General features: G+C 41.8%; 1 protein-coding gene and 1 pseudogene across 1 annotated transcript; one reads left to right on the top strand and one right to left on the bottom strand.

The window, feature by feature from the left end:
* The first annotated feature begins 562 nt into the window (after positions 1-562).
* On the top strand, positions 563-5804 carry Tceanc (transcription elongation factor A (SII) N-terminal and central domain containing). The gene is made up of 2 exons (XM_005409207.2): positions 563-720; positions 4488-5804. The coding sequence occupies exons 1-2, from the start codon at positions 714-716 to the stop codon at positions 5552-5554; spliced, it is 1074 nt and encodes a 357-aa protein (XP_005409264.1). The 5' UTR covers positions 563-713; the 3' UTR covers positions 5555-5804.
* Positions 5805-8808: 3004 nt separating this feature from the next.
* Positions 8809-24257, bottom strand: LOC102027105 (annotated as a pseudogene).
* Positions 24258-24688: the final 431 nt, after the last annotated feature.

Genomic DNA, 24688 nt, shown 5'->3' with positions numbered 1-24688 from the left:
GCACAGCGGTGCAAACATATTTAACACTGCTGGGCTCTCCATGTAAAAAGGGGTAAAGTGGTAAATTTCATGTTTTATATGGTTTCCCATGGTTAAAATTTTTAAACAAATATTAAGAAAAGGCAAATGAACCAAACATATGAAAGCTGGGAATGTAGCTCAGTGGTAGAGCACTTGCCTAGAATGTGCAAGGACCTGGGTTCCACCCCAAGCACCAAAAGAAGAAAATACGTAATGTGCTTTTGGGTTGTTCACACATGAATACATTAACTTCTGCAGATTTGTACAAGTAAAGTGAATGTTGCTCTGTGCAGAAACTTTCCAGCGAGTGGGGCGGGGCCCGAGTGTCCCAAGCAGCTTGAAACCTGCCACATGGCTCAACCGCTTAACTTCTCCAGCCTCTGAAGCTGCCACTTCGAGATATGCACAGCTATTGAGGGCATGTGTTTTTATATTTCTGTGCTATTCTGCCTGTTTTTTGTTATCAAGCTTTTGATTCTTTTTCTTTCTATTTTTTTTTTTTTTTGGCAGGGAGACAGGGTCTCACTTTGCAACCCAGGCTGGCCTTGAACTCACAGCAATCCTCCTGCCTCAGCCTCCCAAGTGCTGGGATCACAGGCATGCGCCACCATACCCAGAAAGGCTTTGATCCTTAGGAAGACCGCTTTTACTGTTTGCAGTCTCTGAAAGTAGAATTTTCAAAAGGAAAAAGAATGACCTGTAAGTATCCATTTTCAATAATCAGGCAGATTATCTGAAGATCTTGAATTGATAGTCCACTGAGTGACTGTTACGCTGGCTTTAAAAAACAAAAGAGTAACTACTCAAGTTTTCTCCATAGCAGTGTCAAAAATTGCAAACGGCAGACTCTCAGGCATCATTGAGCTACCCCTGCAGGGAAACGGCAGCGGCTAGGAAGCTCAGAGTTACAGCCAAGGCTGTGCTACCTCTTTGTGTTTCGGGACAGAGTTTAAGGCAATATTCCAGCTCTTTGAGATTCACTGTTCACGTTTTGAGGAGATGGCAAATGCACAGAGTGGCAGGGGCTGTAAGTACCTGTAAGAGACCACCTTCTTCCCCACGAAAGGTGGGGTTGACTAATCTCCTTCCCCTGCTGTTTTTCAATAGGCAGGTATCTCCAGTATATGTAATTTATAAAGGAAAATACATGCAAGCTCATCATGAAAAAGAGTAGAACAAATAAAAATCACCCAAACGCTTAGCATGCAGAAAATACCACTCTTACACTTTTGTGTATTTCTTTATAGCCATTTCACATGTGATTCTAACACCTTTATTCAGATGTAATTCACCTACTGTACAGTTCACCCATTTATTTATTTTATTTTTTAATGCAACCGTGGTTTTTATTGTTACATATTAGTTTTATCAAATTTATACAACATAGGGCTCTCTGTATGATTCTGACAATGTTTAAAAAAATTTTTGTTTTCCATTTTTAGAAATGCATTTGTTTCTATTAGTACATTTGCAATTCTTGTTTGTAATTCTTGGTTTTTTTGTTTTTGTTTTTGTTCTTTTTTGGTTTTTTTTCCCCAGTACCGGGAATCGAGCTCACAACCTTGCGCTTGCCGGGCAGGCACTGTGCCGCTGAGCTAAATCCCCAGCCCCTCTTGTTTGTAATTCTTGCAGTTTACAGTCCTCTTGGGCATGGTTACCTGTACATACTATAGCTTGTCTCTTTTTTTAAATTCCCTCCCCCTTCCCTCCCTCGCCCCACCCCACTGGTTCCCCATCCCCTTTTCTGTACTTGTCTTTTTTTTTTTTTTTTTGAGACAGGGTCTCGCTATGCAGTTCAGGCTGGCCTCAAGCTCACTTTGTAGCCCAGGCTGGCCTTGAACTCACAGCGATCCTCCTGCCTCAGCCTCCTGAGTGCTGGAATTATAGTTATGTGCCACCATGCCCGGCTTTTCCATACTTGTTGATATTATTTGTCTTAGCTCATGTTGTAACATATAGTGTTCACAGAAATTACGGTTGTTAGCTTCCTGTGCATGGCACATCTTTAGTCCTCTCATTTCTCTTTCCCCTCCTCCTCCCCCCTCTCCTTGTTCCCTTGGACCACTTCTCTATTCCAAGAAATCTGTCCCTTTGTCCCTTTCTATCCATTCTTATCATTCTCTTTGTACATTGCCTCGCTCAAATGAAAGAATCCATATGGTATTTGAGCTTGTGTGTATGGTATACTTTACTCAACATTATATTTTCCATTTGCATCCTTTTTCCTACAAGTGTCTCAAGTGTCATTCTTTAGAGCCTAGTAGTATTCCATTATATATAGATCCCACATTTTGTTTATCCAGTCATTTGTTGATGTCACCCGTTTATTACTTGGTTTTGTTTTTTGAGACAGCGTCTCGCCATGTCTTCCAGGCTGGCCTTGAACTCACTGTGTAGCCCACAGTGGCATCAAACTCATGGCAGTCCTCCTACCTCAGCATCCTGAGTGCTGGGATTGCAGGCATGGGTCACCATGCCCAGCAATCACCCATTTCAAGTGGTTCTTAGTATGTTCATAGTTGTGTAACCCATTGCCGAAATCAACTTGAGATTTTTATCTTTTTTCCCAAGAAAAGCCCTGTACCCATTAGCAGCCTCGCCCCTTTCCCTTGTACTCCACTGCCCTTCTCCCTGAGCCATACCTAATCAACTGCTGTTTCTCTCTTTATAGATTTGGTTATTCTAGACATTTCCTGTGAAAGAAATACAATATGTGGTGTTTTTGTGTCTGGCTTCTTTCACTTATCATAATGTCCTCAAGGCTCATCCACATTACGACGTGAATCAGTACTTCATTTCTGTCTGACTAAAAGTATTCTATTGTATGGATATAGTACATTTACTTATTTACTAAGTTAATGCACATTTGGGGTTTTTCCATTTTTTAGCCATTATGACTAATACTGCTATGACTGTAAAAAGAAGCTTTTGCATGGACATATTTCATTTCTCTTGATTAGATCTGTTGGATCATATGGTAAGTCAGTGTTGAATCTGGTGTCTACTTAGTTCCACATCCAGATTTTTTTTGTATAGCTTCATGTAATGATTGTTTTCCCATGTCATTAAATATTCTCTAAAATATAATTCTAAATTGTTATATTATTATATCATTCTAAGAGTGTGCTATATTTTTAACCATTCTTCGGTCTTGTGCCCTTCTCATTTTCTTCTGAGTTTGAAGAAAAGCCTTACATACACATCCTCCACATATCTCACATCCTTGAAGTCATTTTACAGACGTAGAATAACTGACTAAAGTTACATTTCATATTAGGGCAATTGTCAGGTGGTTTCTAGGGAGGTTGCATCAATTTGTTCCTGTAATTCAGTATTGTTACCCTGGATATGTTTAGTGATGATTATTTAATATAAAATGGAGCCCATGGAATTTGAAAAGATCTAGTCCTTGCCATCAGAATGTTTACAGTGCATTCCCATTTAGACCAGACAGATGAATGTAAATCTAGGCAGGGTGCATTGTGTAGAGAGAAAAACACACCAGTTAGATAAAGTAAATATTTGCCTGCCCATGAGGAGATTCATGTAGACATAATCATCTAGCAACTTCTTGCACTTAAAAATTATTTTGAAAAACAAAAATGTAGGAGCTGGCCTGAGACAGGAGGATCACAAGTTCAAGCCCAGCCTGGGCAATTTAATGACTTAGCCAGAACCTGTCTCAAATAAAAATAAACTATAGACTGGGCCTATAGCTCAGTATAAAGGCCGTGAGTTCAGTCCCTAGCACTGAAAACCAAAACCAAAAACCACCCGTATGAAAACCAGTTAGTCCAAAGTCATAAATCACTCGGATTGTTTACCCTGTTGTTCAAAAGACTCAGATGGCCACACAGTGCAGCCTGTTGGCTTTTGGAACCCACTGCACCTAGCTATAGCTGCTGCCCATTCTATGCTGTCCTAAAATTTCTTTAGGTTCCTTGAGACATCCGCATCCTTCTTTCCACTTGTTTTTTATTCTTTCATGTGTAGACAAGCACCACTTTAAAGATATAAAATCAGCAAGTATTTCAGTTATATTGCTGAATATGAGGGAAAAAAACAACCCAGCATTGCTCAGCATTACCATATTGATGCTGACACGGGCATGATTTCATCCCCAGCATGATCAAGTTCCACCCAAATGAACTGACTAATCTTGGTCTAGAAAGACACTGATTTATACAGTAGGAGATAGAAAAAGTTAGAGCTGATCCTCCAACTAAGCCTCTTTTAATGTGGCCAGATACCATTTTTTTCTTCAACTACTGGGAATGAAACTCTTGAAACCCTTATCATTCCACATCTCACTTATCATTTCGTGACACATCACACGCATTTCCATTACCTTACTCCTTCAGAAAGCAGTGCAAGGGTAACTGGTAGAAAGTGCTCTTCCATTATCCAGGAGCTCTGACTAGAAAAAGTGAGCCTAAGAAAATTGAAACTTCTTTGTTTCTTTGCAGCTGTAAAGATGTCTGACAGAAACCTCACAGCTGCCAAAGCTTCCCTTATTGAGCAACTGATGTCTAAAAGGAATTTTGAGGATCTTGGCAACCATCTCACTGAACTAGAGATGATTTATGTGACCAAGGAGCATCTCCAGGAGACAGATATAGTCAGAGCTGTGTACAGAGTCCTCAAGAACTGTCCCTCTGTGGCTTTGAAAAAGAAAGCCAAGTGTTTGCTGTCAAAGTGGAAAGCGCTTTATAAGGATACTCACTGCAAAACAAGGGACGGCTTTAAGTTACCCTCCCCAGGTGGTAGTAAGGAAGAAAATGCAGGACTCTCTCATGACCAGAGTCAAGATGAGGTGGTGGGTGGTACTAGTTCTGATTCTCTGCCCTGCTCCCAAGATGTTGCAACTCCTACCAAAATGATCATGCCTCTGAATAGCACTAGTCAAATGGACCCTAAGGAAGAGCATTTTGGGGATGGTTACCCTAAACCCACCAGCAGTGGATCAGACGAGTTGCTGGATCCCATGATGCCCATGAGAACCAAATGCATCGAGCTTCTTTACAGAGCTTTAACAAGTTCTTCCACAGATCAGGCAAACACCGATTTGTGGCAAAACTTTGCAAAAGAAATCGAAGAGCACATTTTTACCCTTTACTCAAAGAACATCAAAAAATATAAAACCTGTATCAGAAGTAAAGTGGCCAATTTGAAGAACCCCAGCAATTGTCACTTGCAACAAAACTTGCTCTCGGGGACCATGTCTCCAGAAGAATTTGCCGAGATGACCACCATGGAGATGGCAAACCAGGAACTAAAGCAGCTGAGAGCTGCCTACACGGAATCCTGTATCCAGGAACATCGCCTTCCCCAAGTGATGGACGGCACACAGACAGACAAAATCAAATGCAGACGCTGCGAGAGGTACAACTGCAAGGTCACTGCGATTGCCAGAGGGACACTTTTCCTTCCAAGTTGGGTGCGGAATTCAAAGCCAGATGAACAAATGATGACCTATGTGATTTGTAATGAGTGTGGCGAGCAGTGGTACCATAGCAAGTGGGTGTGCTTGTAACTGGCAATGGATGTCCCTTAGTAACAGATACCTCGAGGGATAACTTATATTGTACAACCCTTTTGTGCTTGTTGAAAAAAACTTAGATATACCATTCTTTTTTTTTTTAAGTTGAAAAAGCATACTTTATTTTAGTGGCAAGCATTTTCATGACTATTAAGAGGCATGGTTGGGCTCATAAGCAGAAGTGTTTCATACAACCTGGATTTATTTCGTGTCATATGTATGCATATATATGTGTGTAAATTTTTTTCCAGTGTCCTCAAAGTCTCTTACACTTTAAGTTCATGTGAAACTGTTTATTTTTGTAGTACTGGGGATTGAACCCAGGGTCTTCTCACTGAGTTACATGCCCAGCCCTTTTTATTTTTTTTTATTTTGAGTCAGAATCTTGGTCAATTTCCCAGGCTGGCTTCAAACTTGTGATTCTATTGCCTCAGTTTCCTGAATAGCTGGGACTACAGGCATGTACCACCACAGCTGTCTCAAAACTGTCTTTTGGCCAGGTGTGGTGGCGCACACCTGTAATCCCAGCACTCAGGAGGCTGAGGCAGGAGGATCATTGCAAGTTCGAGGCCAGCCTGGGCTACAAAGTGAGCTCAAGGCCAACATGAACTGCATAGTGAGACCTTGTCTCAAAAAGACAAAAAACTCTCCTGTCTTTTTTTTTTTTTTTTTTTTGGTTTTTCTCCGGTACCGGGAACTGAACTCACGACCTTGCGCTTGCCAGGCAGGCGCTTTGCTGCTGAGCTAAATCCCCAGCCCCTTCCCTGTCTTTTGTTGTTGTTATTCTTGTTCTTTTGAGACAGTCTCACTATATAGTTCAGGCTGCCCTTGAACTCACTATGTAGCTCAGGCTGGTCTCAACTCCAGGCAGTCCTCCTGTCTCAGCCTCCTGAGGGCTGGGATTATGGATGTGCACCACCACACCGGAAAAAACTGTTTTGTTTTTTTTAACAGGGTCTCACTGTGTAGTGCAGGCTGGTCTTGAACTCACTTATGTAGCGCAGGCTGGCCTCGAACTAACAGCAGCCCTCCTGCATCAACCTGCCGAGTGCTGGGTTCATAGGCGTGTACCACCACGCCTGGCTAAAACTTTCAATAAGGTAAACACAAACACAAATCTGCTGACCAAGTATCTGTTCTCTAGGGTTATTGTCTGACTTAGGATACTGTTCTTCCTAGCTATAAACAATCCTAGATTTTCTATTTGTCTCACCAGTTACTAAGTTTATGAGTTAAATAAGACAGAATTGCTTGTAAAAGCCAAATGCCCTGTTCATACACAGGTTTGTGGTGCTCACATCAGTGTGGGTGGAATAGAAAGTCAGCTGAGACTGTTGGTGTGAGGTTACAGGTTGATGTGTCCTCGGGGGTCTCTGGAGAGGCCAATCTGTAAAATAGGGTGTGAATATGTCTGAGCCTTAGCAGTATCAGGAAGACAGTGATCAAGAAAATTAGTAAGTATTGTTGCTACAGTATTTTTCTCATGGAATTTAGATTGTTTGTTGCTTATTTTACCCATTGAATTGGCATATAAAATTTATACTTTCTTAAAGATCTCTTCTTCCTAAGGCCAGACTAGCTTTGATAATTTAAAATATAGGATACACAAATAGGGGTATAGCTCTGGTAGAGTGCCTGGCTTGCATGCGTAACAAGAAAACAAAAACCAAACACCACCAAACCCCAGAATACATAGTATACAAATTGCCTCTGTACACGTGTGTGTGCATGTGGTACCTGGGATTGAACGCACGGCCTCTGTACTGAGCTATGTCCCCAGCTCTTTTTTGAGACAGGGTCCCCCTAAGTTGCCCAGGTTAGCCTGGAACTTGTGATTTCCCTGCCTTAATGTCCCAGAGGGCTGGGATTAGAGACATGTGCCACCTCACCCAGCTGTAAATTGCCTTGATTTTAATAATCTGCCTCTTTATTTTATTTATTTATGGGGGTGAAACAGGGTCTCACTTTGTAGTCCAGGCTGGCCTTGAACTCATGGTAATCTTCCTGCTTCAGCCTCTTGAGTGCTGTGATTATAGGCATGTGCCACCATAATCTGCCTCTTTAAAAAAGTACAATGCTGTCTTCTTACTTTCTGCCAATTCTGGAGCTTAAAATGAATTGGGAAAAGAATAAGCAAAGGACTCCAAGAATGCCAGCATAGTATGTACTGTATATACTTTGTCTACGAGACCAACACAAGCAGCTACTATTCTGCCTCAAAAATGAATGAGTACTACAATGCATTATTTGAAACTAAGTCCAAATATTCTCCCTGTTTAGCTCAGATATAGCTACCAGAAGAGGTAGGTGTCACATATCATCCACATTTCTTTATTCCCGGTGAAAACATTTGCAAATCACAGGAACACTTCTAGAACCCTTGCAGAGAAAGGCAGTTTCCTGAGAAGTGAATCCCTTCCTTGGGGTAGAGTATGGAAGCCCTGGATAAGACCAGTTGCAGAACTTAGCTCTTGAGGCTAATCTTTTGAAACAGCCTCCACCTTTAACTGTGACACCCCACTCTAACGAAAACTGAGGCAGAATATTCAGCTTTTACCTTGCACTGTTCACATCCTAAAAGAAGGGGCTCCTCTGAAAAAGAAGGTCCCAAAGAGAAGTAACAGGGTCCCAAAGAGCAGCTGCTTCTCCCAATTTCTGACAGAATTGGTAGAGATCAAGAGCCATTTCTTTATACTAGCTTTTGGGAATCTTCAACCATTTTGGCAAGCTAAATCTAGACTAGTGAATCCTACACCCAGTAAAAATCCTAAGCAGTCGCCTCAAGCTTGTGAACCAGACAAACTGGCAGCTAAAACATACTAAAGAAACAATAGGACTGTGTTTAAAACAGGCAGGCAATGTCCTATAGTGAGTGCTGCTCCTAAAGCTGTGATGTGTGATTGAGTTCTAGCAGTCATAAGCACAGAGATGTCTTCGCAAAATAACAAGAGTTTTCATGAATGATAAACATTAGCTTACTTTGCTCCTTTAGATACTTAAAAAACACAGAGTAACTATTTTCTATTTGATTTCCTTGTTGAATTGTATTGCGCTCAGAGTCACACTTCTAACTTGCTTTTCCTAAACTAGCTAGGGTATCCTGATTCAAGTGTAATATGGATAGTTGTGTCCTGTCAGCACTAAAACAAACAAAATCAAAAGAGTTTTGTGTTTTCCAGTAATATGACTATTTTAAAAGAAAGTTCAGTTATTCACTCAGGAGCCTGAGGCGAGAGGATTCCTGTGAGTTCGAGGCCAGCCTGCACTACATAGTGAGACCTTGCCTCAAAATCGAAAACAAAAGAAAAGAAAGTTTAATTATTGTGACATGTTGATTAATGCAGAAACAGAAATGGTCAGAACTGGGGGCACGTGGTGTTTATTCCCCCTCCCCCAGTGCATCACACCCTCTGCAGAAGAAATAGTCTAGTCATTCGCTTAAGACCAGACAGCTACAAATAGAAAGAACGTCGTACTGGGGCTTATCTCAGACCTGGTTTTACAGTTCGGAACTAAATAAACAAAACAGCTCTGCATCATTAGGACTGGATCTTGTTTTGTGTAGAGACCTTCTTCAGAAGCCCATTCCCAGTCTTATCTGTGACCTGCAAACAACAGTAGAGAGAATATTTTTGGAAATATTTGTCAGTATGCTTTATCCCAGTCCCTAGCTATACCAGATCCCAAATCTCTTTCCATACCATGCACTGTTTGTCTGTTTTCTTTGTAAACTGGATCTCACTATGCAGTTCAGGTTGGCTTTGAACTCACTATGTTACTCAGGCTGGCCTTGAACTCCTGGCGATTCTCGTGCCTCAGCCTCCCAAATGCTGTGTGCCATCCATTTTAAAACTAAACCAAACTGAAGCTGGAAAACCAAAACTGGTCTTGAAAGGCTGGGGGTGGAGCTCAGCGGTACTGCATGTGCTTAATATGCACAAAGCCCTGGGTTCCATCCATCACATCAGACGACAAAAACACAGCAACAACAAAAAACCAAACTCCCACAAAAACTGATCTCCGGAGATTAGGAAGTCTCCTTGTAATGCACCACAAGGTGCTAGGATAGTTGGAGCCTTCAGTGTTCTAGAAATCTAAGCCATTATACACATCCCAGGGCAGCCGCCAATGCCCTCACACATTTAAACCTTGAAGTTTGATCAGATGTCGCACACAGGCGGAAAGCTTGTCTCTCCTGATCATTCCAGTCTTCATCCCTACGCAGCCCACACCTACTCTGACAGCTTGTGCACTTTCTAGCTGGAGTGTAGGGGGAGAAGTAAAACAGATCTAACCTATGTTGGAAATATTCAGACAGTGAGATGTCCTGAGTTTTCTAAACAAAACCAGAGTAGTCAGAAGATGTTCTTCTGCATATGAGGGTTCTTGAATCAAATTAGTGAGGACTCAAAGAGTGGAGGGGGGAAAGGCACTTGTCAGTTTGAAAGTCACAGACACTTTTTATCACTCAGATAAGGAGAAAAGATGAACTTGGATAGCAGGAAGAAGCAAAGGGTCTTCTAGGGTCTTCTAAGCATTGGAGAAAGAAACTCCGTTGTGTGCAGTTCTATTGCTTTTCCCTGGCAGAACATATGGCAGAGCTGTGGGTATTCACCTGCCCGAAGCCAGGTTACTCTGATGTGTCATAACTATGTTGCTAGCAGAACTGTTGTTGCCACAGAAAGAAGCTGGCTGTGCCCCAGACAAATGGGGTGCTAGTTTGTTCCCACAAATCACGTCTTCATCGCAAGGGAAGCACTGCCGTGTGCTGTCAGCCAGCGCTTCTTGTCCACAGTTCCTGGCCTGGTTGACCGTGTCCCACTCGGTACAACTCATGTCATCACAGCCTGAGATATGTGACTGAGCTCGGCCCCAGGAACCTGATGGCGAGCATTGAAGGGCCAAGCAGCCAATTTGCTTGCGACAACAGGATGGTTCTTTCTGCACTTGGTAAGATGATAAGGAAACCTGAAGGCCTTCATCTGGTGGTTTTTATCACAGGGACGCTGTAATGGCTTTTCAGGGCCGGGCAAGGCAGTGTCAGTGTCTTCCATGCTGAAGACATGGAGCCCATTTCAGTTGCTCAGTGTTGCCATGCTCGCCCCACGGCTGTGCCTGGGCAATGCCCACTTCTGGTCCCTGGTGCCAGCGAGAGAAACCATTCTGAAGACAGTCCTAAGAAGAGGGAAAGAAAATAGTTTGCTCATGCACCCACCACTATCACTAAGAGTTTTCCTTTGGGGAGAGAGAGTCGATGACTATTTTCACGGCGCTTTGTGGCTATTTCGTGCGGCACTGTATTCAGAGTGGAACTCACAGCAGCTCCACATAACTGAAAGCATGTTAGGAATGCAGGCTTGCAGGCTCCCTGCTACTGAGTCTCATGATCCTTGAGGATACTTTGAGAAGCACCGCCTTAGCAATAGGTCTGTGGTTCTCAGAAGTGGCTGTATATTAGAACCTTTCAGGCTGGGTGTTCTGGTGGCATACCTATAATCTCAGCACTCAGGAGGCTGAGGCAAGAGGATCTCTGTGAGTTCCAGGGCAGCCTAAGCTACATAGTCAGTTCAAGACTAGCCTGAACTACACAGTGAGACCCTGTGTCAAAAATAAAAAAAAAAAGAAGAAGAGAAGGAGGAGAAAGAGGAAGGAGGAGGAGAAACCCACTGGTACCAAGGGCCCAGCCTAAAAGAACTCATTCTAAACCTGTCAGATAGGGCCCAGGCTTCAACATTGCTTTTGGCATTCCTTAAGGTATTTTTAGATGCACTCAGGAGTTTGAGAACTACTCATAAATAGGCTCTCGTTTGATCCTTTTTATAGCTCTAAGAAATGAGTGTTCGTTTGGAAACTTTATAGATGAAGAAACAGGTTCACAGAGCTGCAGTGACTTGCCCAAGCCACACGGCCATAAATAGCTCAGCTCACACTGATCCCTGATTTTCTTCCTCTGCATTCACCGCCGGAGACTGGCTCCGCAGTGATTTCTGAGCAGTACACTTCTGGAGATGGAGGACAAAGTACATGATGTCTTCAGGTCACTTTGGGTGACCAGAGCGTCGCGCTTTCCCCCTTGCTTTTCTCACATTGTGCATCTCCCCTGGATCACAAAAGTTACTCCAGAACTCACCCTACGTTCAAATTTGGTTTAGGGCCCTCTTGCAGAGTTGAAAGAGCTGTGTATTTTTTTCCGCTTTGCATGACTTCTTCCTAAACTCTGTGACATTTCATTTCTGATGCTAGGACTGTCTGTTCTTCTGAAGGGCTTGCATTAGATCTGTAGCTCAAATTCTGCTTTATTGCAAATGGCAATAACCTGTCAGAGGAAGTCCTTCACCTCAGCCTTTGCATCTGCCCACACCTATTTACCTAATAAATGAATTGAAAGTGTTCGTTGTTTTTTATAGATGTACAGAGTTTACTTCTGAGTTATCTACAAACCTACACATTTTCATTCTTTACCAGTCTTTTCTCCTAACTCTACAATCTTCTGTTATTGGAGTCTGAAGGCCTCTCCATAAGTCCACTTTATCACTCATGATAGTTCCCCAAAAAGTGCATAAAACTAAAGTACATTTATGTTTGCAAGTGACTGAAGAAATCAGCTTGAGGCCACCAAGCAGGAATTGGAATTCTATTTTGCTATCTTTTCTCCCTGCGGCTTCCCTGGGCCGCTTTCTGTGATGCAAGATGTTAGTCCTTTAAACAGGAACTTGCAAAGTCATCTAAAACTTAGAAGTTTCACAAACTGTGGTTTCGTATGACTTGGAATGATCCTAAAAACTGTTCAGTGGTCATGACAAAGCACACACAGCACGTGGAAAGCAAGTTGGACTAGTTCAAGTTGGTGTTGGTGTTTTAGTTTGGGTATGTGGGAAAGGAGTTATTTAATCGTATGAGAATTTTGCAAACTGAACTTGCAGACAAATAAAACCATTTGAAATGGAAAATCCTTTATTCGCCGCAAAACGAAAATGTGTGCAGTCTTCCTCATCGCATATCAACTTTGTCAGTGGACTTTGGAACAACAGACAGCATGGCGTTTTGTAAGTATAGCTAATAGTTCTTTCTACACAATGTCTTTTTCCCCTAAAAAGAAAGGGTTTTACTTTTGAATTGCTGGTAAGGTAAAGACTGTAACTGAAAATCACTCTTACAAATACAAACAAGTTACAAGGCCTTCAAGCCCAGAGAGTAGCTGATACAATCAAGGGACAGCAAGAGTCCACTAGATATGATCAGAGGACAACAAGTGTCCGTCAGATATGATCAAAGAACAGCAAGAGTCCACCATGGCTAAGGTGCAGTAAACACGAGGAAGGACGGGGTAACGTCAAAGTGGCCAGAGTCCGTTAGGGCCCTTGTTGGCCGTGATAAGGATTTAGGGCTTTTTAAACATGCTGGGAAGCCACTGACGCTAGGGAGTCGCAAAGATGACAGTTGAGTGCCCTTAGGAAGGATCGCCCTGCCTGCTATGGTGAGTTAGATGCAGTGTGGAGCAAGGATGGATGCAGGGACACCAATTCGATGGCCATTGCAGTGGTCCAAATGTCACATAAGTAGCTACAAATAAAAGCAAAGAAAGCTGGTCTCTCTGCATCCTCCTACTTGGCAAAGCCCTTGGCAGGCTTGCAAGTGGATGTTTCATATAATACGCTCAATCAAAAATTCCCTACCTTTGGCCCATAATAGTTAAAACACACAATAGTGCGGAAATTCAGCCCAACATAAGTAGAGTCTATACCCTGGTTGCCATAGTTACTGGGAGTAATTGCATAGGGCCTAAACATCAGTTGACACACCTGAATGTAGCAGGCTTTGTTTGATGGGTTTTCTCTCATCACTCTCCTTTGTCCACATTACGTTTCTTAAATACAGACTTGGGTACAATTGGAGTTCTATCTCTTCCCTGGGCTCTTCCTGAGATGAGAGGCTCCTTTCATGCCCCATTGCTGCTTCTAAATGCCAGGCAGGAAGCCTGCAGCTGGCGGGGCTCTGCTGCTTTTGCAAGGGCTGGGCCTTCATCCTTCAGGTCAGACTGCTTTATTACTCATAACTTCCAGTAAGTGCAAAATGTTTTGCCAAAACAGGTATTTTTCTGTCTCTCAGACGGAAATACTCATGCTGTAGAAGGCCCCTTCTTGCTCTCAGAAAAGTCCCATGATCATATGGAAGAACCAATGGCAACCTCATGTAACCCCAATTGCAATAGTATTTAAAATTAGGTTTCCAGAGATGTCCCCAAGTGTTGTCACAAATAATGTGCAGTCCTGATGGCACGTTGCACTCTGCCAGGTGCCATCTCTTCTGACATGGGAACTTTCTTGAGCCTTTATGTGGCATCTGTGTGGTTTATCTTTTTTCTAAATATTTAAATTTTAAAATATGAGAACATGAGGCTTTGTTTGTTTGAGACAAGGTCTCCTTATGTAGTTTAGGCTTTTGAACACACTATATAGCCCAAGCTGACTTCAAAGTGGGAGCAATCCTGTTGCCTCAGCCTCCTGAGTGCTGAGATTACAGGTGTGTGCCACCACACCTGGCTTAGAACAAGAGGCTTCTTAAGGGACATTTACATGCTTATAATGTTATGAATTTTAAGAGTATAAATAAGAGTGTATAAATGCAGTTTCAAATACCATTCTCTATAAAAATGTAAGGCCTTTCTATCTTTATGACCTGTGTTTATGACCTAGGGAAATAATAATTTTGACAACATAGCAAGTTATCTTGCATTCTTTGTTGAAGAATCATAAGTGGCCTTCAGGATTGAGGGTCTAGAGTTAAAATAAATTTGTTGGATATATTCTTGCTTTCAAAGTGTAAATGAGGTACAAATAGGAGGAGGGTCTAAGTAGTCATTAATCTTTTTCAAATGATGACACTTTTTTTAAAAGAATCCAAAACAGCCATTGAAACATTACAGAATTAAGAAGAGAGTTAAAATATCATTCATTCAAAAACTTCTTTACAGCCAGGCATGGTAGCAACTTCCCCAGTGATCCCAATAATCCTAGCCCTTGGGAGGCTGATGCAGGAAGATCATGAATTTAAGGCCAGCCTGAGCTACTCACAAGACCCTGTCTCAAAGCAAGCAAAAACTTTTACCTGTTATTCCTGGAAATGTTCATTTCTGAAATATTTGTAAACATAAGCACTGAAACTCCCTAGCAGCTGCTTTTAAGTCCCTCAAATGGTATAATTCACCAAATTCACGTGTGTGGACTAAAACAAAAAATTAAAAAATTCCCAGGAGTATCAGGGAGGCCCTGAGTCATCTGGCTGGATGCCACCTAGCACGCCTCTCTGTGAATGACTGAAGACACAAAGCTGCAAAACCCATTTCAGTTTTTCTTCCCAGCCACGGCACGCCGAGGTGCTTATCAAAAATTGTCCAGTGTAGCTCTCACCCATGGCAGGTGAGCTCCTGTGCATCTCAGTGGAGAGCAGCTGAAGTCGACCTCCCACCTGTGTCCACCAGCGGAGGCCTGGAGGGTTTGGATGGCCTGTGGGTTGTCACTGATGAGGCCACCAAGCTGGCTTGTCTTTTCTGGTCTTTGGTATCTTTTCAAACCGAGAGTTTCTATTTCTGCAGATGTGTTTTCATTCAACAGATGGACTCCTGCCCCCCAGCTTCATGAAATAGTTGTGCTCAGAATTTCTAGTCATTTTAATGGATATTTACCCCTTTTTAATGGATATTTCTATCATTTAACAAATGAGTGATTAAAGGGCAGAGGGGTCCTTTGGGGAGGGTGCTAAAAATGCCCAGAGTTGGTTGTAATTATTGGGTCGATCAGGGTTGATCCATGGGTATTAAGTTGTAGGTGATAGGAATAAGAAGTTCTAGTGTGCTAGTCACTGGGGTGACTATGTGACTATAGGTAGTGGCTGTGTACAGTTTCCCTCAAAAAGCTAGAAGAAATGATTTGGAATGTTCTTGCCATAAAGAAGTAATAAGCATTTGAGGAGATAGATATGTTTAACCTGATTACACAACATATGCATGTATCTAAACCTTCCATTGTACTCCATCAGCATGTACAATCTTGTGTTCTTATGTGTCCATGTTGAACATGCACAAAGCCCTATGTTCAATCTATGACACCAAAAATAAATAATATAAAATTTTTAAAAACTCAATTGTGATGGGCACACACCAGATTAGGCTAAACACCATTGAACTGTACACTTTGAAAGGTGAAATTATATGGTAGGTGAGCTGTGTTTCAATGAAGCTGTTATCACAAAATCAGATGAACTGAGAGAGGGAATTGGAGACAGTCTCTCTTGGATATTTATCTCAGTGAGTCATTGAACTTTCCTTGCTTCTCCAGCCACAGAGCTGAGCTGAACTGCAAATGACAATAAACCCCTGGAAAATAGTCCTTTAGAGTCACCCCAAACAGTTGGCAGTTCTGTTTGTGTTTAGATCTGTATGCAACAAAAAACAAAAACTAGCAGGACTTGCAGGTGAAATCATCCATATGCTCTGGCTCCTCGTAATGAAGCTGTTGGATCAGTGGTGCTGTTATCACTTGGGAGCAAATACAGAAGCCCAGGTTCCATCCTAGACTTATTGAATTGGAAGCTATGTTTGCACAGTGCTTCCTGCGCATATGAACCTTTGTGAAACGCTGTCCTATCCACAGTAGCTGGGCTTGTGAATTCTGCCCTCTAGTTTCTACCTTTGGACAAAATGCCCACTGAGTTCCTTGCTAACACTGTCCTCTCCATTTGTCACCAATAGCCTCTACCCTTCACCTTGCTAAATTTAGGGGACAATTCTTAGCCTTAAAACCCATCAGCAGTATTTGACGTACTGGCCTCCTTTTTGTCTTTCCTTTTTTTTTTTTTTGATAGTTGGGATCGAACTCAGGACCTTTTCACTGACTTACACATTCCTACCTCCCTTTTTATTTTATTTTTCTTTTTCATGTATTTTTTAGACAGTCTTGCTGAGTTGCTCAGGCTGGTGTTGAACTTCCAATCCTCCCGCTTCAGTCTCCTGGGTGGCTTGGATTATAGATATACGTCACCACACTTGGTTGGCTACAATTTTTCTCAGAATGCTTTTTATTGGGGCTTGCAGTTGGTTACACTCTCCCTGGTTTTCCCTCTCATTGGCCACTGGCCTCTCCATCTCAGTATTATTTGCCGGTTTCCCTTAACTTGCCTGACCTTTTAGCTTTGGAGTGTCCCAGATTTTAGCAATTACACCTGTTCTATATCTAGCCCTACTTTGGCGATTTTATGAGTTGCACATTTTCTAGACGATCTGTATGCTGATGACACCCCTATGTATCTGCAACCCACATCTCCCCTTTAAATCCTAGACCCACAAATCTAACAACTGAGTTAACAACTCTACTCAGATGTACAATAAACATCTTATCATGTTTAAACAGTGTCCAATTTTCTCTCCAATCCCTGTTTCTCCACTTAATGGCACCTCTATCGTTGTGTGACTTGAAACGGAAACCTCCAGTAAGGAGTGCTCCTTGCCTCCTTGTTTTCTCCCAAAACACCCTTCAAATATATATCCAGAAGCCCAAGTTGAAAATGGACAAAAGATCTCCATAACCACTTCACCAAAGATACAGGCACAGCCACAACGTACATGAAAAGATGCATGGCATTGTTAGTCTTTAGGGAAATGCAAATCAAGTCCACATGAGACACTAGTTCAAAAGGTTGGCAAGGATGTGGAAAAATAACCTGTGCTCGTTGCTCATGGGAATGCAAAATGTTACATCCAGTTTAGAAAACAATTAGGCAGTTTCCTAAGAAGTTAAGCAAATTTACCACCCAACACAGAAATTCCACATCTTGGTATGCAAATGAAAGAACTGAAACTGTAGATCTACACAAAGACTCAAGTGAGCATTCATAGCAGCAGCGTTCGTAAGAGTCAAAAATATAAGCAGTCCAAATGTCCGTTATCTGGTGACTAGCTAAACAGGGTATGGTATATTCATTCAAAAGAATACTGCTCAGCATAAAAGGAATGAAATGTTGATACATGCTACAGCCTGGGTGACCTTTGGAATCATTTGTTAAGCAAGGGAAGACAGCTCTGGGGAATATCGAGAACAGGCCTGTCCAGAGAGAGAGAGAGTATATTTGCAATTACCTGGGACTGGGGCTGGGATCTGGCAGTAAGTAGACATGGGTGCAAGGGGTACCACTGCCATAATGGAAGGGTTCTAAAACCAGATGTGCTGGTGGTTGGACTGCTCTGTAAGTTTGCTGCAAAAATACTGAGTTGCATTTAAAAAGTAAATTTACTGTGTGTAAATTATGCCTCAATAACACTGTAAAAGATAGCCAAGGGTCTTAGTCTGTAGCTCAGTAGTAGGGTGCACGTTTGGCCTGTGCAAGGCCCTGGGTTTGATCTCCAGCACCAGGAAAACAACCAGCTACCCAGAATGTGACCACGATTATGTTCCCTACTGCCATCCTGGTCCTAGGCCAGCATCACCCACACCCAGGCGGCTGTCACCTGGATTAATAGTCGCTACACACGTACAGCCTGCTAAGAGGCTGTCTGATTTCCACTCTTGTCCCCTAGTTATATCTACAACATAAGAGCCAAAATGATCCTGAGACACAGGCAAATCAGACACGTACCCCTCTGCTCAAACTCTCGGTTGGCTCCTGCCTCCAAGAGAAAGTCAAAGTTTACAGTGCCCTTCCAAGCCTCACCAATATGCACTGTTACCTTGCCTTCTACTTCCCCCCTTACTATAGACTGGACCTAATCACACTGGCCTCCTTGTGCTCTTTGACTGTGTCAGCCACATTCGTGTCACAGGGCCTTTGCACTCGCTGTTGCTTTTTCCTAAATGCTACTACATCAGTTTCCTAATAACTTACCTCTCTGAAGCCCTAACTTAGATATTATCTGGACAGCAAGGCATTCCCTGTCCATTTCTTTTATTCTGGAGCACCCTTTCTGATTTTTTCAAAGAGCTTATTCACCATTTAAATAAAATGCCTTGATTATTTATATTGATTATTGTCGGTCGCCTCTAAGTTGTAAACACCACAGGGTCAACGTTTTTTGTTCAAAACTGCTAAAATAGTTCCTGGCATACGGAAAACCCTCAATAAATGTTTGTTAAATAAATTCATTTAAGAAAGGCAGAAGAGCCGAGAACATAGCAATACATCACATATCTATGCAAAGGACTGTAAACAAATTTAGGGAGAGTGATTTTAGTTCATGGCAGGTAAAACAATTTTAGGTGGGAAGAAGGAGAATTAAAAAAATGAGAACATTTTTCCCTCCAGAATATTTTGGAACTTTTCCTCTCCATACAGGAACTTTGAGTAAGGATTACAAGGAGTTTTAGGCCAGGCATTTTCACACGAATTTAAAGCTAATTGTGCTGTTGTAGTACAATCACTCTTGCTTATGTGCTATTGTGCACTGTAGTGTTCAGTAGCGCTGTCACAGAAATGAGGACAAGGAGAGTAAAACTAAGATTCTAGGGCTGAAGACACATCTCAGTGATAGAGCACTTGCTTAACATGCGCAGGCCTGGCGCCCAGTGCCCGGCTCCCCTGAACAAGTCAATAAATGAAAATCTGTCCGTGCACTGTTTGACTTGCCAGAAGCCCCTACAAGAATATAATGGGAAGAATATAGTGGGAAGAGTTTCCTGAACTGAACTTACTTGCTGACTTTGCTGCTGTTGACTTAGTTATCCAGTATACATTACAGGGTATACTTGGCTATATTTCAGTAATTTAGGAGTGATTCTTTGAAAAGAATTTTCCCCAAATTATATATACGCAAACATCATTTTGCAACTTGGGGCTTTTTATATTTATGTACATTTACTTATTTATTATTATAATTCAGAGGTTTCTAGTATGTTCCCAAAGTTGTGCAACACTCACTATTATCTCAATTCTGAAATTTCTTCATTACTCCCAGAAACCTGCTTCCAGTTAGCAGCCACTCCCTTTTCTCCCCCACCCCAGCCCCTGGCAACCACAGATCTACTTTCTGCCTCTGTGCATTTGTTTATCTTGGACATTGTGTAGAAATGGAGTCACATGGTACCTGGCCTTTTATGTCCGGTTTGTTCACATGAAAGTTTTCTTTAAAGAAAGACTCCAGAAGTAAACCATACTTTACTAACCAAAGGAATTGTCCTGACCTTTGGCTAAAGTACATTTTAACTGAATATGCATAAATAATTTAATGTTTGTGTCTGTACAATTATACTTCTTCAAACTTCTGTGTCAAAAATTATTTTTTATTAACCACACGCAAAATTTGATATTTTGAAAGGAGGATACCCACTCTTCTTATGTACAAGATAAAGGCCACAGGAAGTAAGGATATTTTCATATATCTGTATCTATCTATATCTATCTATCAATATATATATGTATACATATAGATCAATATAGATATATAGATATATATATATTCTTTTTTGGTGGTAAGGATTGAACCCAAGGCTTTTGCAATGAGCTACATCCCCAGCCTTTTAAAATTTTTGTCTTAAGACAGGGTCTTTCTAAAATCACTAATTTTCTCAGGCTGGGCTTGAACTTTTAATTCTCCTGCCTCAGCCTCCAAGAATGCTAGGGTCACAGGGTCACAGGTACATGTTTCACCGCGTCTGGATTTCCCCTGTTTATTTTATTTTTTAATTACTGGGCAAAGAGCTGTTTGACAAAACTGTATTGTGTTTAGTACAGAAAAAGATAGGAATTCTTAGCAAGCTGGATCAGTCTCCCTCCGCTGTATGTCTCCTTCCAAATACCCATACTCTATGGTATAAAATTATTATATGAAATATATGATCAAAAGTTACCTAAGTTGGAGTATTTTGAAGAGCAGTCCCTTTCTCAAACACTTCCATGAGGCTGGGAAATTTCACACTTAGCCCATCCTATGAACTTCCTATTTTTCCTCTATTTTATCTGTTCTTTACCTTCTTTGTGGACATAATTTTTCCCTTTAATTGTCCATCAAGCTCCCTGTGCAGATCTTGGTTGTGTTTGTACACTTCAAAGCCCCAAGGTTGCACTCTGTACATGGTACATGCTTTAGGGAATTTTGCAAAACAGATTTTGACTTAGACTCAAATTTCAGCATGAGCTGAGCCTGGTGGCGCACACCTATAATCCCAGCACTCAGGAGGCTGAGGCAGGAAGATTGTTGCGGGTTTGAGACCAGCCTGGGCTACAAAGTGAGCTCAAGGCCAGCCTGAACTGCATAGTGCGACCCTGTCTTAAAGAAAAAAGACCCCCGCCAAAAAAATTTCAGCATGAGCTCCTGTATGCTTCAGTTCTGCATAGTTTACTGTGCACTTTAGAAACCTGGGCATCTAACTTTAACAGGACAAAATGTGCTTGTTGATATTTCAAACTTAATTTCTAAAAAGATTATTACAAGTAAATTTATTTCATTTTGTTTTGGAATTTAAAATGTACCAGATTAATGAAATGAAGCCTTGAGTCACATAGGCTGTGTTAGATTGTACTGTTGTTCAACTATTTGATGATAGTCCTGGTGGAACAATTCTAGAACATTACACCACTCAGATCCAGCTTTGCCCTGTGAGTTGCAGTGCCTCTCCTTTCAGGAGGATTAGAAATTCCAGTGTGTGACTTGCTTTCATCAATAAGAGGTGGGTAGAAATGAATGTCACTTCTGAGTGGAAGCTCTAAGAGCCAGCAGGGATTTATTTTCGTCTGTTTTCTCCCAACAAAGAAGAGCCACAATTAGCTCATTAGCTCAGGAGCCACAGCTGACCCATGGTGACACGGTCAGAAATACATCTTTGGTTTTTTTAAGCCACCAAGACTGTAGGGGTTCATTTTTTTAACCACAGTGTAGTTTGTTCTAAACTGACAGATCCCTGCATTTACATTATGAGTCATGGTAACTTGGACTAGCTAATCTGTAAGATACTGTACATTGCAATCTTGTGTCATTCAGGGTTTTTGGTTGCCGATAAAGATCAACTCCTTCTAGTTTAGAAAAGGAATTCTCTGGGGAGATACTGTGTAACTTTTACAGAGGCAAGACTGGAGTACTGAGTAGGGAACCAATAGGAATTTAGCAGCTGGAATCTGAACAAATGGTCTCATTATGCTGTTACTGGTCGCTGTTAGGCACAACCCGTAGTCACCAGAGACTAGAGGCTACCACTACCTATGTTACAATGAACTCTGAGCCATTCCAGCATCTCTGCTGTTACCGAAGGTTCAGATCTTTGAAGACAGTATCTAACTGGTAGTCTTGGGTCTCATGCCTGCATCTTTGTTGCCAGTGTACTGTACTTTGTGGCTTTTATAATGAGAAGACTCACAAAATAATCAGATAGGGCTTCAGAGGCTGAGCAGATCCTACCCTCTAAAAGTTAAATATCCCCTACAAACTCTTAGAAGCTAAACAAGCTTTACAACTCCTGCTTTACTAAGTCATGCTTCCCCTCATGGGAAGTATGTATAGCACACATAAACAGTATGTTATCAATGATTGCATTTTAATTGAAAATTTATGTGAAGGACAGACATATTTTAGTCCAGTGAAGCCTAACAGAATTTTCTGTGATGATGGCTATGCTTTATGTCTTCATTCTCCTGAAGATAGTCACTAGCCATATGTGCTTACTGAGCTCTGGAAATGAGGCTAATGTGATTAAGGAACTGAATTCGGAAAGCTATTTAAACTTCATTGGTTTGCACCCAAATTTAATAGGTTCTGTGTTTTTCCTTGTATGTGAAGAGTATAATCAATTGAAATTTAATATTTATTTGTTTGTTTGTTTGTTTAGAGGCAGGATCTTGCTATGTTGCCCAAGTTGGCCTCCTTGGGCTCCAGTGGTCCTTCTGGCCCACCCTACTGAGTAGCTAGGAATATAGGCGTATGTCACCAAGCCTACCTCTTTAGTCAGTATTTGCCTGAGTCTGGGACGTACTCACATGAAGCTTTTCATGGGAGATGCCAGGGATATTTCCTTCAGACTCAAAGTCCCAAAGTGGTGCTAAGTCCCAGTGCTCATTGTTATAAGCTGGCGCCATTTAAAGAAAGGGGTCATTAATACGTAACAACTGACCTGTCTTCCAGGAATGATGCGTTGATGTTTACAGAACATAAAGATGAAAATCCTAATTAGATGAAAAGTCAAACTAGGTCAATTCTTGAATGTTTTCACCAAAAAATTTATGAAGGAAGAGAGAGATGATTTATCCAACTTGTGCCAGCATATGGCCACACTTTGACACACTGTACTCTTGTTGGAAAAATAGGAAAAAAGTTAATAGTGGAAGAGACCAGAACATACTAGCATTCTTTTTTTTTTTTTTTTTTTTGGTTTTTCTCCGGTACTGGGAACTGAACTCACAACCTTGAGCTTGCCAGGCAGGCACTTTTGCCGCTGAGCTAAATCCCCAGCCCCCTAGCATTTTTTAATGTCAACTGACAAGTATCCTTTCTTTAGGTGCTAACTAGAAACTACCCTCTGATACTCTTTGAGTGCCTTCTTACATTTGGGGACAGCCTAGGGGTCCTCACTTGTAGGAGCTTCTTAAAACCTTTTGAAAGCTCTTTGATGTCTCAAAGTTCACTTTAAGTCAAGATGCAATAATTCCAAAAGTGTATGTCTGAATAGCTGCTTAGTATTAGCAGTTGCACCAATAAATTCCTATTTCAGCATTCCTTGACAATTATGACGTGGATATTTAGGTGGCATTTCCCTAATCGCTCTGTGCATTGAATGTATGACGTTACATTTTTTTTTTCTACTGGAAAACTTAATTTCATATAGGATTTATTGTGTAGTTTTAATTATTATGTGTTTTAAAACAAGATAAGGAATATATTTTCCTCTTCCCTATTTTTCAAGATTTGTATTTTATAAACATTTATTCATAATTCTTTTTTGTTTTGTTTTGTTTTGTTTTGTTTTTCTCCGGAACCAGGAACCGAACTCACGACCTTGCGCTTGCCAGGCAGGCGCTTTTGCCGCTGAGCTAAATCCCCAGCCCCTACTCATAATTCTTTAGAGAAATATTCTGTGCAGTTAAAAAGTTTTATTTTTTTGTAAGAAAAATCCATTTAAACTCAAACTAAAACTCAATATTATTGACTCATTTTCAAAATTATTCTTTTATATTTGTGAGAAACTTTCTTGAGCCTAACCTTTCCGGCGCTGAAGGCAAAGTTATTATTCGAAAATGACTCCCCAAAGAGCCAGAGATTATGTAAATTATCGTGGGCCTCAAAATCATGAAAAGTGAGGTCCTTCTTTTGGAAAATAAACTCAATCCACCCCACAAAATATATTGAGAGGTCGTGAGGGATCCCTCCTGCCTTCAGGGACTTATTATTTCCCATGCGCTCAACTCTTTGTATGAAACAAAGAATTACAGCTCCTCCAGTACCACTACTGTGTTATATTTAGAGATGACCAAGGCAGTATGTTAACGTGATTAAAGGAAAAAATTAAAAATATAATTATGAAAATGCTTGTTAGTCCACAACATTACAACTGTATTCATTTTTCACCTACCTGCTTATTCTCTCAGTGCATTTGTACACTTGTTTTTAGCAATGAAATAACATCTGGTGATTGCGTTCATGAGACCTATTTGCACTTTAACGTGAAAAATAACTATGACTGTATTTCGTGCGCGCTGTCACCGGAACATGGGCAGGAGGGCACAAGAAGCAGCCTCAAGGAAGGAAAACTGCGATTTAGCAAAGACAGTCAGGGGTGGGAGCGGGACTGACCCTAGATCTTCCGGCCCCGCCTCCCACGGTCCCCGCTTTCTCCAGGGCCCTTCTTCGCCCCCACTTTGCTCTACCTCGTTTTCCTGCCCCCTCCTCAAGCCCCGCCCCGCCTCCTCAAGCCCCGCCCCGCCTCCTCGGGCCCCGCCCCGCGCGGTCGCCATGTTGTTCCCTCCGTGTTGTTCCCTCCGCCCGGGCCGGGAGTAGCAGGAGCGGGAGCGGGCCAGCGCCGCCCCCTCCACCTCCAGCCGCCCCCTCTCCCCGACCCCCTCTGCGTCTTCTCTGCAGCCAGGCGAACCGCGGCGAACTCCCGGGTGTCCTCCGTGTGGCCGTGAGAACGTCCTACGCTCATCCCAGGAACCTGGCAC

Source organism: Chinchilla lanigera, unplaced genomic scaffold, assembly GCF_000276665.1.
Source record: "Chinchilla lanigera isolate Chin_1 unplaced genomic scaffold, ChiLan1.0 scaffold00118, whole genome shotgun sequence".
NCBI lineage: Eukaryota > Metazoa > Chordata > Mammalia > Rodentia > Chinchillidae > Chinchilla > Chinchilla lanigera.
The sequence above is the reverse complement of the archived record's forward strand: the minus strand, read 5'-3'. Positions and strand labels throughout refer to the sequence as shown.